Source organism: Rhipicephalus microplus, chromosome X (genome assembly GCF_043290135.1).
Source record: "Rhipicephalus microplus isolate Deutch F79 chromosome X, USDA_Rmic, whole genome shotgun sequence".
Lineage (NCBI taxonomy): Eukaryota > Metazoa > Arthropoda > Arachnida > Ixodida > Ixodidae > Rhipicephalus > Rhipicephalus microplus.
In genome coordinates, this window is record NC_134710.1 from 23,380,579 (window position 1) to 23,407,561 (window position 26,983).

Below are 26,983 nucleotides of genomic sequence, written 5' to 3' on the forward strand. Positions count from 1 at the left end.
GCAGTTCTTGTGTGCGATTCGTGTGCATAAGTATACCAGGAGACCGTAACTGTTATAATTTAGGCTATGCATGCTTAGATTTCAGCGCTATTTCAAGATAACAACGATTTTGTTGATGATTAAGGCACGATAAATTAAGACAATTTGCGAGCTTTGTTTCGCATTTCTGCTTGCTTTATTGAAAAACGCTACGTTGAGGAAATAGATCAGGGGCTCTAGTTTATCCACGTGCAAATTCAGCTAATGAACTTCAGTAGTTCTCCGCAAAAATGGGCCACGGTAGGTCTATCTAATGAGAATATTGCCCAATTTAGATCAATATAATTAAAGAGCGAGCGGGCGTACATAAATAAAATTGAGCACTCAAACGGCAAATGCCATCCTCTATATACAGCCAGAAAATGAATTTTCTCTAGCGAATAGGTGCCAGATAGTCCGCATCGACATTTACTAAATTTGGCTATTTTCAAAAGCTAGTCAGCAATACAGTAAAAGTGCTAGAATAATTTGCTACGTTGAGGAAATAGATAAATATGTCTTAAATGTTCTGCGCAAAGAACAGTGCCGTAACTGCAGCAGATTTTTTAGAAAATGGTCACTGCTGACACACAGTCAGACCAAACCATGTAACCAGCGCTTATTCTTGGCTTTCCCTACCCAAATGCTAAAAGCTTACTTATTTTTAATAGATATCTTTAAAATGTACAAAAATTAAGCTTTTCAATGACACATAAACCAACTATATAGGACAAGAAGAACAGCCGCCACTTCAGTTGGAAAAGTGACAAAAACGATGTGTTCGTGCCGTCGGAGTCAGACCGCCGCCTTAAAAAAGTGGGTGTAACGATGGGAGAGCGTAAAGCCGTCCCGTGATTTGCCGTGACAGGAAATTCTTTGAAGAGCCATGATCTCATCGACACCGTTAGCTAAACGCCGCTGAATCGTCGACCAATGAATGATCGATATGTGGGGTTTAACGTCCCAAAACCACTATATAATTTTGAGAGACGCCGTAGTGGAGGGCTCCGGAGATTTCGACCACCTGGGGTTCTTTAACGTGCACCCAAATCTGAGCACACGGGCCTACAACATTTCCGCCTCCATCGGAAATGCAGCCGCCGCAGCCGGGATTTGAACCCGCTACTTGCGGGTCAGCAGCCGAGTGCCTTAGCCACTAGACCACCGCGGCGGGGCAATGAGCGACCAATTAAGGTCCCTAGATGAAACAAGTTTCATCTAGGGACCTTACGACCAATGCAGTTCGAATTGAAATGGTCACCATCCAAGTCCACAAATGTGGTGCTGCTTATAATCTTGTAAAACGTACAAATGCAGCACATTTTGTCTGCTACCACGGAGGAAGGAAAAAATTGCCCGCAGCTTCCCTCGGGGGAACACTGAGGAGGATGCGGAGCATATAATTGGTTAACGGGGTGTTAAAGTGCGACTTACTTGGGTCGATGGCTAAATTGGTTAACGTGGTTGTGAAATGGGGTGTTAAATTGCGACTTACTTGGGTCGATGGCTAAATTGGTTAACGTGGTTGTAGGAGGGGGTGTTAAATGAGTGAACACGTACACACGTATGCGAAAGGGCGGCGCTGGTCGAAGGGACGTCGATCATTGTGTTTGTGGATTCGTTGGAATTCATTTCACCGCGACCTTGGACGTCGATGCGCCGTACAAACCAACCGACGAGCGGCAACTGAGCGAGCGAGCGCCGACCTTGAGTATTTATACAGCACGACGGCGCATGCACTGTCAGCTGTTGAATGTTCTCGAAGCGCGACGCCACATGCGCGTCCACTGGAGAATCAGGAGAATTGTAGATGTCGAACGCGGTGTGTAGAGGAGGAAGGGTGCACAGATGGTGGAGGAGTGAAGCGCGCGCGGTGTGTAGAGGAGGAAGGGATGCACAGATGGTGGAAGAGTGGGCGACGGCGCATGCGCGCGCGTCAGCTGTCGAATGTTCGAGAAGCGGTGCGGACGGCGCACTACAAGGCGCGAGTATAAGATGCTCCGCATCTAAAAGGTAAGGAGAGGGCATGCCCACCCGGCGCAGGGCGTAAAAAATGTGGCGGAAATTACGTCACGCGCGGCCATATCACAATGGCGGCGTTTTGTTATTATTGATGTAGTGTGGTGCGGCACCGTTCAGGCTGGTTCAGGCGGTCCAGTGGCGGTGTGCGCGTTTTCATGGGCCTCGCACCTAACCGTGGCGTACTGCAGGTGTTCGACAGCATCCATTCTTTGTGCCGCATCGTTAGCTACGCGATTTTTTTTCGGTGGTGGTTGTAACCAGGTGTCTGAACTAGAAACCACGGAACGAGCGCGCGTATACGTACTCCGAGTAGACTTATGTGTATGCTTAATTCTGAGAGAAGCATTGAAGGGCACATAATCATCTCAGTGTAATTAACATAAAGGGTACCAAAAACACAGTTTTGGTTCATTTCACCCATTCAGGTATGGGATGATAGTCATTTTATCCAGTTAAAAACTTATTCATTGATTTACTGAGCACTCAAATGAGAGGCAAACACAGAATACAGCAGAACAAAGTGGGTGTGTGCAAATTTGCTTGTAAAAATCACATAGATGCGTAAGAGAAGACATTTCAACCGGCACGTTGTGGACAATGTCATCGAAGCAGCAGATAAATAAGAGTCAAACACAGAACATCTGAGTATACTCAGCAGCATTTACGCATTAGGGCAAAAACTTGCAACGTCACACATAAGGAACATTGATCTGGACTACAAGAGCATATAGCAAGGACATTCTGAAGATTGTTACCATGCAAAGTAAATGTTCTTATGGAGTGCTATTGCCCTTTAAACTGGGTCAATTTCGTGAACATTTGGCACACTTGACTGCTATGAAAACTTTGCGTTGTCTGCTTACCAACATGATATAGGCGCACATTAGGGTAATACTCTGCGACACTTCTTAAAAAATGGACATAGTAATTCTCCAGTGGAAAATTATCAAACATGTGTGAGTGCAGTTCTGCAAACAGTTCTTTATGCTGCAGTGATTCAAGGACTTGTAGCACAAGATCCTGCAAGAGTGATCTTGATGCTAATTTATTCATGTGCACAGCCCATCGAAGAAGAGATTCTGATTTCTTGCTAATTTCGAGGACACTTTTAGATGGGTAGTGAAGCCCCCCCTTGCTTTTCCTTTGAATGAATGCAGTGTCTGCTGCTCTGGATGTGCCAAACAATGCTTCAGTACAATGGGCACACATCAGCTTTGAGCCCAGCTTGTGAGCCACATAGCCAGCAATGTAGGTAACAACACGACTACCGAAATCAATGATGTGTTCGAGTGATGCACAGTAATCATGTTGGCTGACTACATGGCTCTGCTTAATACACACTTCAGACAAGAGCTGCCTTCTCTGAACAGTGGCATTCAGCACTTCTGTTGCTGAATGCCTCCTGGTTGAGCTACATGACAGTATAGTAATGTGGTCCAGCACTTGACAATTTCCAGAAACAGCATCAGACAGTTCATTTTGGACTATCACTTTTTTAAATGCTGCTTAAAATTGTTGGGCTGTCGGGTTGTCATTGTGCCCTCCATGTGCTCTAATTAAGCCAAAAAATAATTCCAAATTATCCTGGCTAATTTTATGCCCAGGAATATATTTTAGTATCTTCTTTTTACAAATGAGAAAATCGTACATGGCTAACAGACTCTTCATGCATATTATGAAGCCCAAAAAGCCAGTTTTCCAAGCTGTTCCTATGAAATGTCTCATATTTGGAGGTTTTTTCAGGAGGGAAAGGTATCGAATTGTGCTGTCAAACAATGTTTTGATATCATTTACATTCTGTTCATTGACTGGTTTCTTCCACCCTCCCTGATGCATGCTACGGGAATTGAGTATGTCGAAGAGGTTATGAATAATTAATAAAGATTCCTCAGTTGGCTCAGAATTTATAAATCCTCTCAAGCACATTGCCCTACATTCAGCGATAGCTGTTGCCACAGACAGGCTCATCACCTGCGCTGCCAGGCGAACCTTCATTGGTTGTTTTTGCCACTCGATGTGAGTCCTTCGCAACTTATTTGCCAAATGTAATCCCTCTTTATCTTGCAAGTCATGAGGTGCTTCGATGTGTGCCCATGATACAACTTTTCCCTCCTGATTGATAAAATATTTGTGGTGTGCAAAGGCATTTCTCACCAGCTTCAGCATGTGGCAGGGATCAAAAAATGCGGCTATCGCTTCGTTAGTTGCTGGGTGCTTGAAGGTTGTTTGAAGGTTCTCAATATTTGTTAAATTGCAACCTAATTCTTGAAACATTGTAATGTTCGCAGGCGCACCATCGCATGTAACTGAAACAATCATGGCCCCTGCCTCATGAGCTGTCAGCAAGCTCTACCTAACTAAGTTCGCTCGCTGCTCACCTACTATCTTGTCAACCAGAAAGTAGCCAAGAGGAACTTTCCAATGGCCATTAATGGCTACAACCATTATCACGAAGGCGGCTTTTGCCTGTGGCAAGCAGTCTCCTTCGGTTCCTGTGCCCATGTCTACATAGCCTTCAAAGTGACCACTTTGCCACTGTACCTGCTGTCTAATTGACATCTCATCAATTATGAGGCTGCACACAGCTTGATGTCCTCGATTGCACGTGTCTAAGCACTTCAACTTTAATGCAGTCACAGCCTCTTTGGAAAACCCAGCTTTTCCATCAACACTCTCGTACCACTTTCTTAATGTTCGAGGATGTGGCAGACATGTGTCAAAGACTTGCCTTACATATTGATATGCTCGAGAAGAGTAAAAGTTCAAGGTAAGAGCAAAAGTCCTTAGCTCAGGTGAATACTTTTTCAGGTGTTGTCTTGTCTGTTTTGCTATCTGTCGTTTTAAAAGATGCTGATTTGCTGCACCCAGGGTGTCAAGCACTGAAACTTGCTCTCTGAGCAAAATGTTTTCTTTGGTTAGTATTTTCAAAACTGATTTCAATTCAGCATTCTGTTCTTTAAGGCGCCTCTTAAACTGCTGAAGTTTTTTTATTGCTTTCCTTGATCTCTGCTGCTCCGAGGCAAGTCTTGCTGTGCGAGCTCGCAGAAAAGCCTTCTCTGGGGTGTCGACCTACAAGGCAAAACCACATAGAACAAAACACTCTCATTTGTGAGGTGGTAAGGCGTGTCACTTGTAAAAGGCTGAACCACTTCTAATAACAATGTGACTAAGCCAAGTAACTTACTTGGACATTTAGTCATATATTTTTCCTCATTCCTGCTTCTTCTGTTGACACTGGCACTTATGGTATTTAAGTTTCATATTTAGGACAACCTCGTACTTGTATATTTTGGTCAGCTCTATGAAGACCCCATTGATATTTGCCAACCATTTCCTATAACTTGGAGCACAGCTCAAATTTCATTTAACATTGCAGTTATTAATTGATTTGTATCTCATGCTGATAAACATAGCGTGTATAATTTGCATGGATTGCTTTGATTGCACTTTGACTTCAACACCCTTTCTTGTCTTGTTTTATTATTTACTGAAATAAATATTAGGACTGATTGTGTTACCCTTGGTGTATACAGGTGCATTGCTTTGATCTGATAGCTTGCATTTTTTTATCTTTTTTACCTTTGCCTGCTTTCTTCTTCTTGGTGTTTCAAATGTTGCCAGCATGTCTTATGGCCTTTGTAATTCCTGTGGAAGTAGATCATAGCATCTTAATAAAAGAACAGTTATTTGTAATTTTCACAATGCTGAAATTCGCATGGGCTCGCCTAGCCAGCAGTCTTAAGAGGAACTGCTGCACACTTAACAGCATTTTGACTAACTCACAAGTGTCTGGGACTGAACAAGGCAGTTGTGTGTACATATTCCAATTATACATGCTGGTACATTTTAAAAAAATGCTCAACGCTAATAAATCACATTGTAAATATCAGAATTATTCCTATTTGCCCAATAAATGCAAAGCTCTAGTCATAAACCAAACCACACACATGCATCCCTCAGGTTGGTACCCCCAAATTAAGTGTGCAGATAAGTATTTTGTAAACATTAAATTACAATATTAGGTTTCAAACTCTGCTAACCCTGAAAGACATGATGGATTTAAAATGAACACTGCTTTTCGTGTATATAGTCTTTCTAAATTAGGCAGTAGCAGTAAAACAGAGGCAGAAAGCAATTAGAGATTTAAGATACCTCTGTAAGCTCGTTGGTATGCTATTGCAGCAGCCTCAAATTCACCCACTTAAAAATGCTTTATTTACTGAGTTTCTCAGAAATAGGATCAATTATTTTTATTCTAATAAGTATTTGTTTTATTTAAATTTAAGTAAGATGTGTTTGTTACACATTTGTGCTGCCTTCATTTACTTTGTGATTACAACCAAGCCAAAGTCACAATGTAAAACAACAATCACTTTAACTATACTGTTTTTTGAAAAATTAAGGTGGGCTAGTACATGCATTGCTTCCCATAAGGACATTACAACAAAAATAAAGAGAAAGTGCATTATATGTTAGTACAGGCTCAACTAGAGAAGATATAACTTGGTATAATCTTCAACACTTATGTCGCATGAAAGTGGTTTACCTGCTCATGGACCGGCTCCCATTGAATACTAGCAGCGTGGCCGGATGGACCTGGTGTCGCGATGCTGGCCTGTGCTTCACTCTTCTCACCAATATCCATGGGAGGCTTTTAAAAAGAGAGTGTGTTAGGAATTCTTACTTTTACACCAACTGCAACAGTAGTTTACCTATAACAGAGGACAAGCATGCTTAATGAGTAGAGGAGAGGTAAATTTTCACCTGTACAAATGCTTACACATTGAAATGACTGGCACTTAGGTCGGAGGGAGCTGGGTCGGGTAAACTGATCGGATCTGCACTTTCAGACTCTGTATCCATGGCTTCCTGAAAGCAAGAATACCTATGCTATTCAGTGATTTGCTCTTCAGCTAGGTATTCAAAGCAGTAAGCTAATGAGGTGAATAAAAAATGACAGGGGAAAAGAGATGCGCACCTCTTGGAGTGTGGACTGCTCGTGGAGGCCTGCAGCTAAGTCAGGCGATTCAGGTGTGCAGAGGCTAGCTTGCAGGCCTTCATGAGAAGTTGCAGCAACCTGCTCAGGCGATTCAGGTGTGGAGAGATTAGCTTGGAGGCCTACATGAGAAGTTGCAGCAATCTGATAGTAATATATGACTGCTAGTTAAAAATGCCTTCATGAAAAACTGTTCAAAACAATACAGATAAAACGAGGCATTGAAACTGAAGGATTGAGTCAATATAACTGTATTCATTCCCTCAGTTTCTGCATATTGCTTTACTTGCATTGCATTGTACAAATACACAATAAATTCTAATATGCCAAGTGTGACAAGATTATTTTATTGTCAAGTGCATTCTTCAAGCACAACTCGACCTGTAAGCATAATATGATGATCAGGTGAAATGTTTACCTGTGCAAGCAGCAGCAAGCCTTCTGCACCACCTTGCATGAGCTGAGGGGAATGAAAGGATAATTCGGAGCTTGCTGAATCAGGTACTCTATCACCTTGTTGTACTGGATGTGGTAGCTGGGGGATTGAAGACTTTCAATATTACTATTGTAAATTGGACAAAAAAAGTAGAACAATAAACGAAATAACAATGGCACAGGTGTTGCATCACTTCATACCAACATAAATTAAGCATTATACATGATACAAGAGGCACTTACAAAACTGCTTTTAATTACCACATTTATATCTACATTTTCAGATGCAAGTTATGGGCTACCTTAAGTGTTTTTGCATTGCACCAATTCGTGCACAAACTACTAACAGGTATGAATTGGTGCTGTTAATTTTTAACATGAGAATAAAATTTTTGGTGATGTCAAAAAAAGGAAGCATGGATGAATACAACTGGTGCATGACAATTTGATTATTTATTTATTTGGTTATTTATTTATTTTGCAGCATAACATTTATTGTACGTCCATTCTTTTTAAAATAATTTGCCACTATAACGCTAGCGACATATATGTATCAAAAGCGTATACCAGAAAGAGAAGAGCATAAATCAAAAATTTGCTCGAAGAGAAGGGAAATAGGTTCCAAAGTTCATTCGTTCTCACCAAAACAGTAGGAACTGCATGCTCTCGTAGGCGGACTTTGAACGCGGACGTGCGATCAAAATGCTCCTCTATGAAATGCTTCGAACAAACATGAGCCTTCCTTGCAGGTTCCCGGCGAATATGCGGTGGCCAAATTGCTTCTATCCACTTTGTCCGATGAACGGCGTCTTTGGGAAACCTGATGATGAATGATTGCATATGTGTTGCACAGTATACACGCAGCGTAACTAACATGTTAATTTATAAATGTACAGAAGAATTGCCACTATGCGCATCATATACATTCAACTTTGGCATCTACTCTACCGCATGCACCGAATAAGTAAATTTATTTACAAGTGGTAGGAGGTGGCTGGTACTTCTTGCGACCCGCGTGACTTGCATTCTGGCACACAACAGCTGGGCATTGTGGCTGTGACCGCGCACACAGCGAAGTGCTTGCAGTGGAGCTTTGAGGGATAGTGCGAACGCAGCAAGACGTGCCGCTAATACTACTCGAAATCTTCCAGTGTGGTATACACAAATCATATCCTGCTTTCGTTGAGAAAGGAGAAATGCTGTGTTTCTTTACGGGCGCTGTTGGGACCAGGCGGGCATCCTTGAAGGGTCTGTTTGCGCGTGAACCACCCCTTACACACCACACAAGGCGCTTAGCCGCCTCCCCGATAAGGGAAACAGAAACAAACGCCTCTCTTTCATACAACCAATTATCCCGAACTCCTTTTCCATCGCCTTCCGCCGTATGGCCTTCCCCGCCATCCTTGGCGGTTGGCGCTGAGCTGTGTTCCAGATAAGGAAGACAGAAACGAGCGCCTTCTCTTTATTTTCCTCTAATGACTAGCCACGTATCCCGGAGTTATCTTTCCCTCGCATTTGGCTGCCTTTCCCTGCCGTCCTTGACGGCTGTGTCGACGCCTGAAGCTTCCCGCAGACCTTTTCTCGCGCATTCCTTCGGCTAACTTCCCACCTTTCGCCCTAACGCGATCCTGGTCTCCGTTCTCCGTAGCTACTAGTGCGTGTGAATCACACTGGAGACGTGTTCCCACGCACTTTTGGGTGGTCTTCGCTGCTTTCGTTCTATTGAAATCATGGCCTTTGGGATATACGTAGGAACCAGTGCGCGTCGGACAAAAGAGGGGCGAAAACAAAGAGGCCGGCGCAAACTCAACGGGATGCCAGGCACACAAACTCCACCGACGCCGACTTTACTGGCATAATTACGGACCTCCGGGTTTATTGCAGGGATGACATTTTTTTCTTTTTTTTTTATCGTTGTGTCTAGCCGACAGCCTGACCGAAAATTTCATAAAGCCTAAAGAGAAGCACAAAAGGGGGGAAAAGTGATCTGAAAGAAGCTGTACAAATTTCAGTGCCTGGTTCGTCGCGCGGCAATGTCCGAAATATCATCTTTATTTTCACAAAGAACACGTCAAATAAAACAAAGCTTAACGTGCAACTTGCCGTGTTTATCGTAAAAGCCGGCAGTGCAAGAGTACAACAGCCATACGCAGAGATTTCGTTGACCGTATCGCGGCAAGACAGCGTGTTGAAATCCGTTCCGTTGGTTTCGGATAACACCGGCGCCCGCGGCGCCCAGGCCACGTGTTTTTTGAGACAGAGGGGGAGTCGCGCCTTCTGCTTCGCATCCGTATGTAAACAAGAGAGGAGAACTTGCCTAGTCAATACGGCCGACTTCCGGCTTCATCGCGGCTTCACTACGAGTGACGTCAGGGCACGGAGGAAGGAAAAAGGTGAGGAGAGGGCATGCCCAGCCGGCGCAGGGCGTAAAAAATGTGGCGGAAATGACATCATGGCGGCCATATTCAATAGGCACAATGGCGGCGTTGTTATGGGTACGTGTTGCGCAGTGAAGCTGGTCTAGCAGTGAGCGGCCGCGGCTGGCGGCGGAATGTGTGCTTCCCCAGGTCTCGTGCTGAGCCGTGGCGGACAATATCTGTGCTCTGCGCCGCGTTATTGATTACGCAGTGTTCGTCTGGCTGTTACATTACTCTTAGCAACGTTTACAAATATCTTTGTTCATCACGGGGTTTCAACAGTGCGTAGACAAGTGCATATCCATGTGTCGTGCGGCGGATGACGCGGATGAAGCAGTTAGTGTTCAGCGAAATGGCGTTGGGCACCATGACGAAGCTGAATGACGACGAACGCCTTGCAGGTCAGTGACGGTTGAGCAGTGCTCTTGCTTGTGACAACGGACGACGCTGTTGAGCCCAGCAAGACGCCGTGAGGACCATGTGCACATACGTAGTTTCGTCTTGTGTGTGTACAGTAACAACTTGCATGTGCGTATTAAAACACCTTTTCTGTTCCGCTTGGTACACTCTCCACCAGCATTGCATGTGATCTCAACGCAACAGTAACCACGTTCAACTGTCACTAGCACCGTGCTCAAAGTCACCACGGTCGCAGAATGCTGACGCAGGTGAGTTTCACGCGGAACACGGACACAGTGGCAGGACGCTGCGTCAGTCGCGTGGCGGAATGCAACCGTAGAAGGCGCACGACCGATCGTGTTGTCTGTACAGTTGCTGAATTAATGACGTGAAAGCACTCGCCGTTGTCAGTGCATCTAGCGCGCGTTCTTTCGTAGTTGCTTCGTTGTCAGCGAGCTGTTACTTTTTGTTATTACTCGGACGAAGCGACTTCACTGAAGGTGTCCCGCTGGCGTTGAGTGATGAGCCCAGTTCCATTAGTTTCGGATCGTCACGACACACGCGCTGCGCAGCCCACGTGCTTTCCGAGCCGGAGAGGGAGTCGCACCTTCTGCTTCGCATTCATATGTAAACAAGAGAGGAGAATTTGCCTACTCAATATGGCCGACTTCCGGCTTCATCGCGGCTTCCACAGAGGAAGGAAAAAGGTAAGGAGAGGGCATGCCCAGCCGGCGCAGGGCGTAAAAAGTGTGGCGGAAATGACATCATGGCGGCCATATTCAGTAGGCGCAATGGCGGCGTTGTTATGGTTACGTGTTGCGCAGTGAAGCTGGTCTAGCAGTGAGCGGCCGCGGCTGGCGGCGGAATGTGTGCTTCCCCAGGTCTCGTGCTGAGCCGTGGCGGACAATATCTGTGCTCTGCGCCGCGTTATTGATTACGCAGTGTTCGTCTGGCTGTTACATTACTCTTAGCAACGTTTACAAATATCTTTGTTCATCACGGGGTTTCAACAGTGCGTAGACAAGTGCATATCCATGTGTCGTGCGGCGGATGACGCGGATGAAGCAGTTAGTGTTCAGCGAAATGGCGTTGGGCACCATGACGAAGCTGAATGACGACGAACGCCTTGCAGGTCAGTGTCGGTTGAGCAGTACTCCTGCTTGTGACAACGGACGACGTTGTTGAGCCCAGCAAGACGCCGTGAGGACCATGTGCACATACGTAGTTTCGTGTTGTGTGTGTACAGTAACAACTTGCATGTGCGTATTAAAACACCTTTTCTGTTCCGCTTGGTACACTCTCCACCAGCATTGCATGTAATCTCAACGTAACAGCAAGCACGTTCAACTGTCACTAGCACCGTGCTCAAAGTCACCACGGTCGCAGAATGCTGACGCAGGTGAGTTTCACGCGGAACACGGACACAGTGGCAGGACGCTGCGTCAGTCGCGTGGCGGAATGCAACCGTAGAAGGCGCACGACCGATCGTGTTGTCTGTACAGTTGCTGAATTAATGGCGTGAAAGCACCCGCCGTTGTCAGTGCATCTAGCGCGCGTTCTTTCGTAGTTGCTTCGTTGTCAGCGAGCTGTTACTCTTTGTTATTACTCGGACGAAGCGATTTCGCTGAAGGTGTCCCGCTGGCTCTGAGTGATGAGCCCAGTTTCATTAGTTTCGGATCGTCACGACACACGCGCTGCGCAGCACGTGCTTTCCGAGCCAGAGAGGGAGTCGCGCCTTCTGCTTCGCATTCATATGTAAACAAGAGAGGAGAATTTGCCTACTCAATATGGCCGACTTCCGGCTTCATCGCGGCTTCACAACGAGTGACGTCAGGGCCTCTCCTTACCTTTTCCTTCCTCCGTGCGTCAGGGCCTCTTCTTACCTTTTCCTTCCTCGTGAGAAAACAGCTTCAAGCCACACGAACACACACGTAGCCAAGAGCAGGCCAGAAGTACGAAGTTTAAACAAATGTGTGTACTACCCACTACACATCATTCCCATGCTCGCTGAAGCGCTGTGCGTTGCAGCTCCCATAGACACCAGCGCCAGAGTTCCCTCTAGTGTATATTGGGAAACTCTATGGCAGCGGTCGCCGTTGACCTGGGAGTCCACAGAGGAAGTAGAGTGTACTAGAACTTTTGAGTGGCGCGACCGAAACGCTTTCCTCTTGCTTTCTCCATCCCCAACTTGTGGCGAAAGTAGCGGCGGCGCTGCCATCGCACAATCTACCACAGAACGCTGGTAGGTGTTTTGTGGTTTACTCGGCTGGCTCGGCGGCATGGCCGGCATCTCGGTTTTAGTCGCGAAATGACGAAAAAGTAGCGTCTAAACAATTGTTACGCGCCAGGTTGCACAACTGGATATCCGCGTGTGCAACAAAGTCGGAAGTATCACTTTTTAAGGCCCCGAAAGACGAAGAACGACTACTTCTTTGGGAGCGGAAGCTCCATCGGCTTGACAAGCAGCTTGACGCCGATTGTGCTGTGTGCGAGTTACATTTCAAACCGCATTTCATTGTGAGAGACTACGTACATTTTATCAATGGTGTTCAAGTCCGAATTCCTAGGGGAGCACCGACACTCGCCCCTGATGCAGTCCCGACGATCTTGCCAAACCTGCCTGCATATTTGACGCTCAAAACTCCGGCTCCGCGGACCCAAACAAAGCGGTGTCATCAGTGTGTGCCGGCTGAGAATAACAACAGAAAACAGCGACGCATTAGCACTCCTGCACAGCTTTTTGTGGATACCAACGGTGCAACTTCTGCAGATGGCGACGAAGCTGACGAGGCAAGCTCAAGTCCCTCGTCTGACACGGTTGTCACTCTCGGTGACCTTCGTGGTCTTTTCCTACCATCAAAGTCATGGGCGCTGCACGAGTTTCCTGGATTTGCTGACGTGTCGTACGTAGCGTGCTCACTGAATCCTAGCACTCGTGAACTTTGCATTCAACGAGCCGTATACTTCACATGTGCAGACAATGGAATCGTGCAATGTGAAGCGTTCGTGCAAGAGAAACTAATCAGCAAGTCCAGTTTAGTAACTGTTCGAGAAGCCTCAGATGCTCCGCAGCTTGTTGCAAGCGTCCCACTCTGTTGTAGAACAGCAGAAACTTCATTTTTGCCACCATCGGACCTTACCCATGGTCTACACGCGCAAATGAAGTCAAGATGAAAAATCTTCTACAGTGTCAAAAGCGCACAGAAGCACCTAAAATTGAGTAGGCTATAAATTGCTACAGTGGCGTAAAAAGGATGTCATTTTTCGTGCATATTTTCTTACACTCTTAATTTTTCGACGGTACACCAAGAAGAAAAACAATTTTTCCTAGAAGAGGCTTTTCAGCGAGAGAACGTGCAAATAATGACGCGAAATCTCAAAATAAATCTTTGATCTTGAATCTTTTTGTATTAAACATGTGATGGTAAATTTAGCAGCATTAAGTATCTCGTTGCATATTTCATCGATCTAAGCCAATTCATTGTTGCACTTCAGTGTCCCTTCAAACGATCTTTCGACCATAACATCTTTTTTTTTAAATGCATTTTGGAAAGACAACCTTAACACTGTCATTCTGTTTGCTTTGCTTTATGTTATCTTTTGTATCCTGGCTTTATATATTACGTTTTTTTACAATTTACCTAATTGCAAATGTATTGTTTCATAAATGTGTAAACCTTGCATTTTTATGTTATCAATTATGATTAACATTAGTTACGACTCTGCTTTGCAGAGTTGCGTTTTTTAAACTCTCAAAATCTTCCACTACTATGTTTCACCTAAGACATTCTTTTGCAGTATTACGTATTTGCATTTCTGTGGGTCCTACAACAATGAATCTATTCCCATATTTTAAAACCAAAGGGATGTTTAGAAAAACTCTGCTGTTCTTCAAATATTATCAATAAAGCCTACTTTTTTGGCGTGTGCACGCAGCCACAAGCAATGAGCCTTTTATTTGAGTCCAGCTTTGGTGTTTTACGTGGAATGGACCAAGAGTTCTTCGTTTTGTGTGCACCATATTCCTTTTTTTGGGGGGGGGGCACTTCCGGTGTGTACCAGCCAGCTGGTTTCTCGTCTAAAATGTGTACACTTTAAAACTTGAAAAAAAAAAACGCGCTAGTTATATTGTACAATGTGCTATGCTGTTTCGGGCTGCAGTGTGGGCCTCAGCAACTTCAATAACAATAATGTCAAATAACCTTTATTTGCGCGAAAAAGGGGACGTATGTGAATAAGAAAAAAAACAGTGAGATCATCTTCACACTAGGCGCGACAGAGAGGTACCAACACGTACGCGGAACGCCTGCCAGCCATCCGCCCGGGTAGATTGGTCGACGCCAGCGCCACCGCATCATTCCACGCCGAAACGGCCGCTCCTAGGCAGCTGATCGCGCCACTCAAAAGCTTCTAGTACACTCTAGAGGAAGGAAGGTTTCCTTTCTCCGTGTGGTAGTCGGACCCGGTGGCTGGATGAATGGATAAATGATTATGGCGTTACCCTTTAAATTGGGCAGTGGCTGGCGCCACCAAGTCATAATACTTAATGAACCAAAAACTAGATTTATTTTTTTTTATTTAAATAAGGATGTTGAGAATTCGTACTTTGCAGTGAAGGGATTAATTTTCACTCGTTCCTTCACTTAAGCCATCAATCATATAACCTTCTTCTAGCTAATTCTACCAGCGTAAAGTCTATTTTGCCCTCCCTGTCCCTAAACCCCAGTGCTTTGAAAAACTCGGCGCCATCATCCTGAACTATAGGGTGAAGCCCTTTAGAGAACATTATCAAGTGTTCGGCAGTTTCTTCTTCCTCTCCACATGCATTGCATACCGTGTCTACCCCTTCGTATTTGGCCGATATGTCTTGGTTGGCAATACTCCCGTCCTGGCCTCAAACAGTAGAGAACTACCCCGAGTATTATCATAGATCCTTTCCTTGGATATTTCCTACTTAAAAGTTCGATAGATCTCTAGTGCGGACTTCTTAATCATGGCACTTCTCCAAATATCGGTCTCAGCTTCCTTCTCCTTCTTGTTAAACGATAATTCTTTTTGGTTTGGCCCCCTGCTGTTATCGCGGCGTGAGCAGCAGGCGCGGCCCACGCCAGCACGCTTGATAGTTTGAGGACTTGACGTTCTAAAAAATGTTTGATGTTGCGTACACAGGTGAAACTTTAGAAAACGTTCGATTGTAAAATATTAAAACCTTCTAAAAATAATTTAATTGAAAGAAAATTTTACTAAAATCTGGCAACATTACTAAACTTGTAGCAGTAAAACTAGGCAACACTGTGACAATTGTACTAAAAATTTTCATTTTGTTATTTTTCTGCATAACTATAATTTTTAAATTTAACATTATTTGATTTGGTAACAAGTGTTTGGCACTGGGTTTTCAATATGTTCTCAATATAGGTGGCAGTATAAATTAGATGGAGATGTCGTCAATTAGCACTTTGGCAATTTCTGGCACATTTTCTAGTTATAAAAAACGAGCATAAAAATTTATTTTTTTTCCAGTAATTTGAAGAATGCCAATAATGCCAAAAAGGCGAGCGGATAGACCTCCTCCCCCCCAATGCACTGCCACAGGCGTTCTTACAAGGCTCTCAGAAGCTGCGGGCTCATTGGTTCATGCGTGATGTCGTCAGCAAACATGGCTGCGCCCAGGAAGATGCTGCAGGGGTTCGCGTGTCGGGCGGGAACACAGCTGATGAAGACGCCGCGACGAAAGCGAGAACAAAGTTGACGCTCGCACGCGTACTGGCAAACCGCCCACGATGAATGGGAAGACGGCGCTACCAAGTAGGTTGTGCTACCAAGGTGCTACAGAAACGCTGTGCGCACGCCTGTGTCGACTCTGCCGCAAGACTCGTCGCTCCGTTTGCAACGATCGCCGAAAACATCGAAGTCGGCGCAGATATGCAGTGAAAAATAGATGATGACGGTTGGAAGAGTTCATGTGTAGACTATATAACAATAATCGTAACTTGGTAAGCATTTGTTGCAGCTCAAAGAGCCGGTTTCGGAGCACTTATGTGCCTACGTCGCGCACGTCACTCGATCGCTCAGCTTGCACTCACTCTGGCATATCTTAGGCTACTCGTAGTGAATGCCACCGCTACTGATTATGATAGCGATGCCAAATGAGAAGCACGAATATCTGTAGCAGCTTCTCGATAGACCTGCAAACGAATGTCTTCGTAGTGTCACTCTATCAACACGCCAAGCAATTCACATGAGGAACGAGAGACCGCGTTATTATTAAAAGAGAAGGACGCGGGTGACAGCATATTCCCTCTAGGCAAAATACACTTCGAAATCTACTGTAGTGCATGTAAAGAACCCGCTTCAAGCCAGTGTTTTTTTTTTCTCACTTCACCGCGATGCATGCATGTAGAGCGGCGAAGCGTTGACAGCATGAACACTGTCTTACTACAGACGCGCGCAAGCAAGTGGTTTGCGAGTAGTAAATTTCAAAAGCGAATTCAATATGAATTCAATAACGGTATAACCAAAAATAACGCTTAAGTTAACCTAATACTCTTCTGATAGTTTTCAAATAGAAAGGAAACCTTTTTAAAAATAATTTTAAAACTACAATATAGCTTATTTGAAATAAATATTCACGAGCTGTCACCAAATAATACTACAATTATGAAAACTGTGATAAGCTTGTATACAGCAGCGACCAGAGCCTTCAAAGTACTTTTCAACTGTATGTCAAAATGCCTCAGCAACTCCAATATTCAAGTTAAAACTCTGTTGCCTGCTCTTAAGTAAATTTTCAGCATAAAATCTAAACAATTTTGAACCGAACACCATGCATTCAGCTAAAGATTTATTGGAACAGGCAAAATTATCACAACATATACCCTGGCACAGAGAGCATGTAAAAATCAAGTGTTGAAAGCTGTATCTGTAAGAACGATTTACGTGAACAAGAGACTTACTGGCATGTGTTTTCATTCGTGAAGCTAAATGCAGTCATAGTCCCTAACTTCAATTATGAAAACAGGAAAGGATTAATGTGATGCAGTTCTACCACAGTAAAAACAGAGTGAAAGTGCAGTTTGCAGCAAAAATGCTTTATCTGGTAATGGTTACAGAATCAATAGTGCTGCCAATACTTGGGCTGCATTTATTGTGGTTGTTCAGGGATTACAAAAAGAAAATAAACCTTCAGCTGATCCCATGTTTTGCTGCTTCAGGGTTGTCCCATCGGGGCTAATTATTTTTTAAATATTGGGTATTTCGTGTATGTACAATTAAATTTAACTAGCAAATGCTATTTGGTCCGTTATTTAAATACTTGCACACCCCTAGTAGTGTTGTTGCTACCAATGACCCACCATCTTTTTGTGTGAATGTGATTGGGCATCTGTAAACATCACGAGTGCTTTTTGTTTTTTGTGCCGTATCCCATTTCTCATTGAACACACCCTTGCACATGCCTCAAGGTATGTAAATGGAAAAAAGAATTCGTGACATGCAATGCAAGTAAAAACATAAGTGTATTTGGTGAAAGTTGCCCTTAATTTTGCCGTTCATTAGCAAGAAGGATCAGTTTATTGCACATCTTTTTTACTCTTAGCTTACATCAGTTAACTAAGCGTAAGCCTGTTCATAAGAACTTACTCATTTATAAGAGAACTTGTTGGGCTAGTTGGTACATCATTTCTAGAAGTTCATTCAAGCGCAAAAACACGACACGATCACTCACACGCGTACACACCCATGCATCAAACACATACAGCTCTCACTTCCAACTGATTTATTCATAGCTCGAAGGCTTGAATATATACAGGACACATTGTGCGCATACACACCATAGAAGGCCAACAGCAACATTATCAATACGTACAATGTCATAGCTTCAGAGTGATAAACTGAAATTAGCTTTGTAACAACGATATTGGAGGGGCGCTTACACAGTGATCTTTATTTTTTTCAATGAAAAAGGCCTCTAACACTTCACGTGCAGTTTTACTTGTGCTTCTGCCTAAAATCTTTGTCTCAGAAAATCGTGCGTCACAACCACACAAGATGACATGCGCAACCAGGTGCGCATACTTGTCATCTCTTTTTGTTAATTTTTGGGCGTGTTCCTTTAATCCGTCATTAATACACCATTCGGTTTGGCGAATGTTCACTTTTCCGCAGGATAAGGGTATAAAGTACACAACCCCCATGGAACACTTAACAGAGGCCCTCTTATGTTTCTTCTCGCAGCCACGCTTCTTCCTATCGCACACACGTTGGCACACGTGTGTGCGATAGGAGCGGTGTATTAATGACCGATTAAGGGAACACGCCCAAAACTTAACAAAAAGAGATGACAAGTATGTGCTCCTGGTTCGGCATGTCATCTCATGTGGTTGCGACGCACGATTTTTTGAGACAAAGATTCTAGGCAGAAGCGCAAGTAAAACTGCACCTGAAGTGTTAGAGGCCTTCTTCATTGAAAAAAATAAGGATCACTGTGTAAGCGCCCCTTCAATATCGTTACAAAGCGAATTTCAGTTTATCGCTATGAGGCTATGACATTGATCAACTGTACGTATTGATAATGTATGCTGTTGGCCTTCTATGGTGTGTGTGCGCACGTGTCCTGTATATATTCAAGCCTTTGAGCTATGAATAAATAAGTTGGAAGTGAGCGCTGTGTGTGTTTGATGCATGGGTGTGTGTGTGCGTGTGTGAGTGATCGTGTCGTGTTCTTGCACTCGAATAAACTTCCAGAAATTACTTGTTGATTATTGAATTATTTGTGCAATAATGATAAAAACACAAGGTCAGACAGCACAAATAACTCTGCTGAGATAGGAATAAAGTTAACTAAGCAAACTACGAAAAAAAGTACATTTTAATATTTAGCACATGCCAGACAGAAAATGCAGTGAGTGCCAATACATTGGCAAAATTCTTGCTGAAATCACGAGTGGCAACCTGGATAAATTATAATTGTTAATATCAATAAAACATATTTTTTGAGAAGCTTTGGAAGCATCCATTTTCTGGCTCAAGTTGAGTCATATGCTTACATACTCAGAGTGCTTTATTGCAAAACAATAATAAAAACAAATGTTAAACCTCACATCAAAATTTCAATGTTGTCCTGAAATAAAAAACGAAAATGCCATATGTTGATTGTGTTTGCCAGAGAATTCTGGATATGAGAAGCTTAATTAAGGCTGTCATAAGATCTGTTGAAATTAAAAAAATTACTTGCCACTGCAAACTGCTTGGGGAATGTGAAGTTCACGTATATTGTTGTTACAGGTTCGTGAATTGCTTTATATGTTTCTCACAGCAGTAACACATGCAGCACAACACGCCATATTCAGATGTTTTTTTTTGCCTTTCAGGATAAAAATATCTTTTTACTTGGGATAAATTTAGCGAATAATTGACAAGCATGAACACTAAGTACATGCGTATTGCCACGTGTGTTTTATTTCGATAAAGTCGGGTTTCACCCACAAAGTCTCTAAGCAACACTCGGCGCAGCAGTTTTTCAGGAGCTTCGTGATAACTTGAGGTATCACACTGTTAAGTTTGTGGACAAGACGCGAATAGTCTAGTGCTTACGCAGCCACCATCAATAACCCTAGAGTTTTCAATAGCACTTGTACAAAAGAAGATGCACTGTACTGCTTGTCAGATTATTGATGGCCGACGCACTGTTTACCGCTATAAGGGCAGACTATGTATTGCTTCTAGTTTGGCTTTTCATACTTCGGGCAAAGTTTCGCTGAAATAAAAAGTTTGGTCTCAACCCCACCCACTACTGCAGTCTTCAACATCATGACCATGTGACAATATTAGTTTTTATGTCTCTCCAAGAGGTGTTTACTTCTATAAATCCAGAAAGTTGAAATTTTATTTTTTAGAAATGTCCAGATGTACAACTCCAAAATTATGAAGTCTAATACTAACAGCTACCTTTTTTGTTTTATTGTGAATTCATTTGGTGAAGCAGAGCCACACACAAGTGGCACTGTTGATGGAGACTATGTGAAAAAGCCCATTGATCTTTTAAGCAACTTGCATCTCAAGCTGTCTAGCATGGTGTACGAGTGAAGGTTTCTAAACAAATTTCCAAATGAGGCAATTGTTGCGGATGATTGCGACCGCGCAACAACAAGCAGGAGAACCAAAGAGAAAGAAAAATAGGAGGGCACGAGCGGTAGAAATAAACATGGACGCTCTTGGTGTAGGGCTCTGGTCTTGAATACGCGACAGCAATGACATGCTGGTCACAATGGCCTGCTTGTGGTCCCCCATTTTCTCAGATTAGCAATGGGATGTAAAGAGCTCTCATAATTGCCCAGCAGAATCCCTTGGACACCATTATTGTTGAAGAAGTGGTGCATAGCTAATGGTTTAACAATTCACACAAATAAAACACAGTTCATTATCTTCCATTCGAGTCATAATGCTCTTTCACCTACCCCGGCTATTACTATCAAGAGCCACAGACATCTTTGTTGCACTAAGTTCACATTCTTGGGAGTATTCCTAGATGCTCATCTAAAGTACTATCATCACATTTCACTAATAAGACAGAGGATAGCTCATGGTATCTGAACATTAATTAAAGAATGACCATGCTTCAACTTTGCTTAAGCTATACTACGCCACTATCCACAGTCATATTACCTACTGCATCACGTCATGGGCAAACACCTATCCATCTCATATCCTCTCACTTTAACGTCTCTAAATCCAAGCCATTCGCATCTTAACATTCAGTACTCTGATCACCAACGTGCCCCCACTTCTTCAGCAACATAGTGTACTAACAGTGTGTAACTTATTCAAACGTACACTGCGGATTATTGTATTTAAGTGTTTGAACGCTTCCATAACAGCCAATGTCTTACGAAAATTTCAATTGGTAAACGCTAAACCCACCAGGTTCGCCTCTAAGAACAATTTTTTACTACCACATACACGCATTAACTACGGCAAACACACTACCATATTTGCTGCCATACATTTTTGAAATTCAATACCACTACGCACTAAACAATTGTCATTCAATACTTTTAAGTAGATTTGAGATGTCTGGTGTATCATTAATTGAAGTCCCTTTTGTTCAATATTCTACTGCCATCTTTTTCATAGCCATGTATAATTACTGAAGATTGTTTTATTACCATTTCAGCTGGAATTTACATTACAAGTTTGCCTTGACTTTATTTCTATCCTAATAACTTGTCACTTTTTAGTTGCCATTTTTTTATAGTTATCAACATGTATAGTTTTCACAGGAGCCTTTAAGCCTTGTGCTATGGGATCTCCTTCTGTATATGCTAACCCATATTCGTTTACGTATTTTGCAACACATAAACATTTTTGACCGACTGACCTACATAGCCATAACACAGTAGACAAATTGACAGGACAGACCGAATGGCTTACCTTATGGAATTTTAATAGTTTAAAATATCACCAGCAAAAAGCTTTTTAATTCAAGGATCGACTCGTATAAGCAACAACATGCTCTGCATTATCATGGCGCCGACACAGTCTAAAACAAGGCTTAAATGGACGTTGTGCTCTTCGAAGGTACGCCCAAAAATGACGACGTCATCCAGGTAGCATAAGCACACCTCCCATATAAGACCACGAAGGACAGAGTCCATAAATTTTTCAAAAGTGGCGGGGGCGTTGCAAAGCCCAAACGGCATCACATTGAATTGGTACAGTCCATCAGGCATCACGAATGCAGTCTTCTCCTTGTCTGAAGGGTGCATAGTTATCTGCCAATATCATGATTGTAGGTCTATTGAAGAAAAGTACGAAGCTGAGTGTAAGCAGTCAATAACATCGTCAATCCTAGGCAGCGGATATACATCTTTTTTGGTCAGGGCGTTGAGTCTTCTGTAATCAACGCAGAACCGCCAGGCACCATCTTTCTTCTTAACCAAGATGACCGGTGCTGCCCACGGGCTACACGACACTTCAGTGATACCCTTCTTCGCAATTTCCTAAACCTGGTCGGCAACAACGTTTCGTTCTGATGACGACACTCGGCAAGGCTTTTGTCGGATCGGATGGGCAGTGCTGGTATCAATCCTATGGTGAGCGCGAGAACATGGTAAAGATAGTGGCTTTGGCAAAAGTCAAACACAGAAGCATGTCGCCTCAACAGATGACGTAACGTCTACTGCTCGTGTGACCGCAAAGTGGCGCTAATCATGCCTAGGATCTGCGACTCGTAAGAGCGACTGTGCTTGCCAGAGACTGTACCTTTCTCGCTTTCATCGTTGTTAACGACCGCTACTGAACGTTCAGTAGAATCATTGAAGACGCCAAACTTCATTCCTCGAGGGAGCACAACCGGCATTGGCGAATAGTTCAGTGCCCACAGAAAGGTTGCTCCTTCATCAACAGATACCAAACAACGAGGGACGAGTATGTCTTTCTTAGCACCTTGAACGATGGCAGGTTCAACAATGGCGTCAAAAGATGTGGCAGATTCTGGGGCGAACACCGCAACTGACCTCATTGACCATAGCAGCTCTGTCAGCTCATTGGAAACAATCAGAGCGTCCTTCGCGGCCTGGGGAGCCTCATCAACGAGGGCAGGAACAATGTCACTGCTGACGGAAAGTTCACCGCTTCCACAGTCGACGAAAGCGCCACATCCTTGGAGAAAGTCAAGACCGAGAATCACATCGTGTGTACAACGTTGTTGCAGCACAAGAAACTCTGTTGGGAACACCTTTCCACCCAATAATACATTGACGGCACAAACTCCGACAGGATGAAGTACTTCCCCACCAACACCACAAAACCTTGTTGATTTGCCCCAAGAAAACATAACTTTGCGGCCAATGCGACTTTTGAAAGAAAGACTCATAACTGATATCGTAGCGCCAGTGTCCACCAAAGCACTTGTACAAAAGCCATCTATTTCCACACGTATCTTGTTCTTGGACATTATGACTCGCGGAGGCATCTGAGGCAAATCCTGTTGTGCGACCTCATCTCCATGGCTAGTTTCCCGGCGGCGGCGATGACAGGCGTCGTCCCGGCGAAGATGAACGATGCAGTCGGCCAGATGGAGGCGTCAAACTACGGTCAGAAGCGGGAGAACTGCCACGGTGATTTCCCTGCCGTGAGGTACTCTTGGAATAGGCGGGCCAATGACTGTTGTTGTGACCAGTGCCCGCTGGCGGAAACTCTGATGGGGAATGGTATCAGGATGTCGGCTCTCTCTGTCGACGACAGAACCGAGCTATATGCCCGGCGATACCGCAACAGTAGCACACAGGGGCTTGGCGGTATGCATTGTACTCCTGGAAGGCATTGCGCTGACGTGGTGGTGGTACAGGTACATCTTCGTTCGGGTCGTAATAGGTGTTGGCTGGCTGATGGGGGTAACAGAAGCAGTCTTCGTACCTCAGCAACGGGTAATTATTGCGCTGTGACCTCAGTGGTGAGGGTGGCCTGTAGTTGCAGTCATCGATGCCTGCTGCGGCAATTGACACGGGAAGGCGAGAGGGAGGCGGTGCGGGTGTAGCTTCGTACGGCGTCAGGCGAGCGTGTCGAGTGAGCTCTTCTCGAACGATCTGGCGTATTGTCGACGTGAGATCAAGCGGCGTGTATTCGTCAACACTTGCCACGGTGGTTACATTCAGTAGGCGACCGAACTTGGGGGTGATACGTCGCATCTTCAGGGTCTCGAATGTGCGACAGTGGCTTATGACGTTGGTTACCGTAGCAAGGCTGTCTTTGCTGATGAGGAACTGATACACGTCCTCGGCAATGCCTTTCAACAGGTGGCCAACTTTGTCTTCCTCTGACATAGAAGGGTTGACAATCTTGCAGAGCTTCAAGATTGCCTCGACATAGGTCGTGCACGTCTTTCCTGGGATCTGAGCTCTCTGCAGTAACGTTTGTTCCGCTTGCTTTCTCTTAGCTACGGAGTATCTGAAGCACGCTCTTATTTCGGAAACGAAGCGATCCCATGACGTGAGGGCATCTTCGTGGTTCTCGTACCACACGAGTGCTGTGTCTCTTAAGAAAAATACTACAATGGTCAGCTGGGTCGCCGCGTCCCACTGGTAGTATTTGCTCACCTGTTTGTAGTGTGTGAGCCAGGCGTCCACATCCTCGCCAGATTTGCCACCGAATGTGTGAGGCACTATCAGATCCTGACGCAACCAGGGACCAGCCGCACGCGAACCTGGCACTAGCAGTGCTGCTGGGACTGGTAGAAGGTCTGCAGCTGCGGGGATTCGGTTTCCTTTTTCGCCGTGAGACATCTCAGCTGCCAGTGGTAACGGGGGAAGTCCAGCAAGGCGGAGGCTTTGTCGTAGATCAGGCGCTTGAAGCGTCCTGTTGCTTGGTTGATTACGCAGCACCTCCACCAGAAAACTGTTACGGTTGAATTAAAGGATAGGTGGATTTATTTACAGGGTGAGGATAAAGTTCGGCAGTCTCGGTAAAGATGGAGTCCTCAGGCGGCACCAAACATTGGTCGTCTTCCTCTTCTACCTACCCGGCACATACCGTAGCAATATTATTTCTTATATTAAAGTCGGGTTTCCCGTGGCACATCAGGCAATTTTAGGGCCTTTATGCTGCAATCTGGCTAGTTGTGATGACATCAGGTACCAAAACGGCCACTCGGCGTGACAAAATCTATCAAAATGACTGCTTGTTGGTTGGCGATGGAGCCACAGTGCGTAGCAGCCAAGCGAGTTTCTCAATTTCTCGCACAAGCACATGTCAAGGAGCTCATATTGTGTTACGATGTCAGGGCACTGTAGATATGGAAAGTAGCTTTTAAAATGATACTGTTATTACTTTTGCGGCGTGCACTCGCACTTTGCAGTACATTTTGTATATCCTTGAAGGTTGGGCCTTTCATTTCACGCAAGAAAATAAAAAAATTTTGCAGTTAGTACTCCTTTATCATCCAGGGAGGTTAGAAAACAAATGTTGCGGAAGTGAAGCAAGCTTAAGCAGTTGCAAAAGACAAATGATTTCTTGCATAGGCAACTAGAAGGACTGAGGTATTAAATAAAGAAGTTAGAAATGATGACAAGAAGAGAATGTGTCACTGTATTATGTGCAGTCTTTTTACATACCACCTGTTAGCAACTTGTACGATAGGCCAAGGTTAGTCTGCATTGAAAGAAAAATGTTAACTAACTTTTGCAAGATCACCAAAACTTCAGTATGTTTTTTTAAACAATGCATAACAAATGTGTGTCAATAGCATAGCATTGTGTCATTTTGTTAGTTACACCTTTGAGTATAATTATGGTAATAATGTTAGCATAATCTGTACAAATCAAACAATACCTGTCAACCTGAGGTGTAATGATGTTTTCTTCTTTTTTTCATGGAGCCAAAACTAGCAGTGTTCCAAAGGGCCCAAAGAATTTCTCAGCAAGGTGCTGCAAACAGATTATAAACTGTTCATAAACTGATAATTCACAGCCCTACAGCTAGTGTAGCACTCCCTGTCACGTCCACTCGGCACACAATCATAATTCATTTGCCTTACGGGAACATGCATTCTCTGTAAAATGGAATTCCAAGGAGGGTGCATTTTTCAACACTACGCGCAACTTAGCGGCAGCTGGTTATTCTCTTCATTCACAGGACATTTGTCAATTAATTTACGTGTAAAGAATGCAAGCTCAAACAGCTAACGATTCCGAATTGCAGTCTTGATGTACACACTGCACTCTTTCCCACACTAACTGCAGTGATTTGCAACATGATGCTTTCTCTGGGCACGCGATCGTAAAGATTTCCACATGCCTTCCCCAAAATACATAGCAGCTCTGCGGTGAAGCCTCAAGTAACGCGTGCGTATTTTTTTTATTATTTCATAGCTTTTGACAAACACTAAAAGCTGTTGGTTGCAGTTTAATTTTCTTTTTGTTGTGGTTTAGTTTATTCCACTGAAGTCTATGCACACTAAATGCACTGTGCAACAGCAGCAATAGCCGTACTCGCGCTGGGTAGCGTAGTTACCGAAGCTGTGCCTGCCCGAGCATCGTTTGCGAACTTGAGCGCACTGACGGTGTCGTAAGCAAGCATTTTATGGCTCTGTTGCAAAAAAGAACTTACCGAGACCAGCATTCCGACGTCTAAACGTCACTCCGCTCTCCCAGCGCGGCAGACAGCGGAGAAGGGGAGACATGTCGGTACGTGAGAACGGCATAAAGGTGGCAAAGCCCGCGCAAAGGCAGCAGGCTAGCCTCAATTCCCACAGCGTGCAACACTGGCCGCCTCAAACTATCGTAGAATGTCTATTGCAAGTACAGTTGAAGTGCCCATAACGCCATAATTGTTCCTTTTGCGAAATGGCTAAGGGGCCTTTCCGCATGCGTAAAGCAACACGTGAACATAAGTTTGAGCGCCCTGTAAGGGCTGGGATTTTTTAACACCCACTCGTTGCCCATTTCACATGTTTAAGACGCCTGGTGCAATTCTATGCTTGTACCAGTTAATAATACTGCGTGGATTGAAAAAATTCCTTCTACTAAATGAGCAATATAAGTGTAAACATAAGGGCTCGCTTTATTGTCTGGACACAATATTAATGAGAACTTCTACTAGATGAAATTGATATTGTTTTCTTTTTTTCCGAATCAGTTTCGACCATTGGCGTGCCTCTGGGGTATCACACCTGATTGCCACGCAGAGAGCCTAGGATCGA

General features: G+C 44.2%; 1 protein-coding gene across 4 annotated transcripts; it reads right to left on the reverse strand.

Moving 5' to 3' along the window:
- Nucleotides 1-5,008: 5,008 nt before the first annotated feature.
- On the reverse strand, nucleotides 5,009-26,722 carry LOC142777495 (uncharacterized). 4 transcript variants are annotated; one of them, XM_075881971.1, is made up of 9 exons: nucleotides 26,392-26,722; nucleotides 25,615-25,709; nucleotides 8,114-8,291; nucleotides 7,455-7,598; nucleotides 7,019-7,117; nucleotides 6,821-6,909; nucleotides 6,587-6,691; nucleotides 5,620-5,685; nucleotides 5,009-5,109 (listed from the first exon to the last, which is right to left on the reverse strand). In XM_075881971.1, exons 4-9 carry the CDS (start codon nucleotides 7,491-7,493, stop codon nucleotides 5,028-5,030), a joined length of 480 nt encoding a protein of 159 aa, XP_075738086.1. In that variant the 5' UTR covers nucleotides 7,494-7,598; nucleotides 8,114-8,291; nucleotides 25,615-25,709; nucleotides 26,392-26,722; the 3' UTR covers nucleotides 5,009-5,027. The 4 variants fall into 4 exon arrangements, with proteins under 4 accessions (XP_075738086.1, XP_075738088.1, XP_075738087.1 ...); XM_075881973.1 differs by lacking the exons at nucleotides 25,615-25,709; nucleotides 26,392-26,722 and adding an exon at nucleotides 12,171-12,803 and having other exon boundaries at nucleotides 7,455-7,571; XM_075881972.1 differs by lacking the exons at nucleotides 25,615-25,709; nucleotides 26,392-26,722 and adding an exon at nucleotides 12,135-12,803 and having other exon boundaries at nucleotides 7,455-7,571.
- Nucleotides 26,723-26,983: the final 261 nt, after the last annotated feature.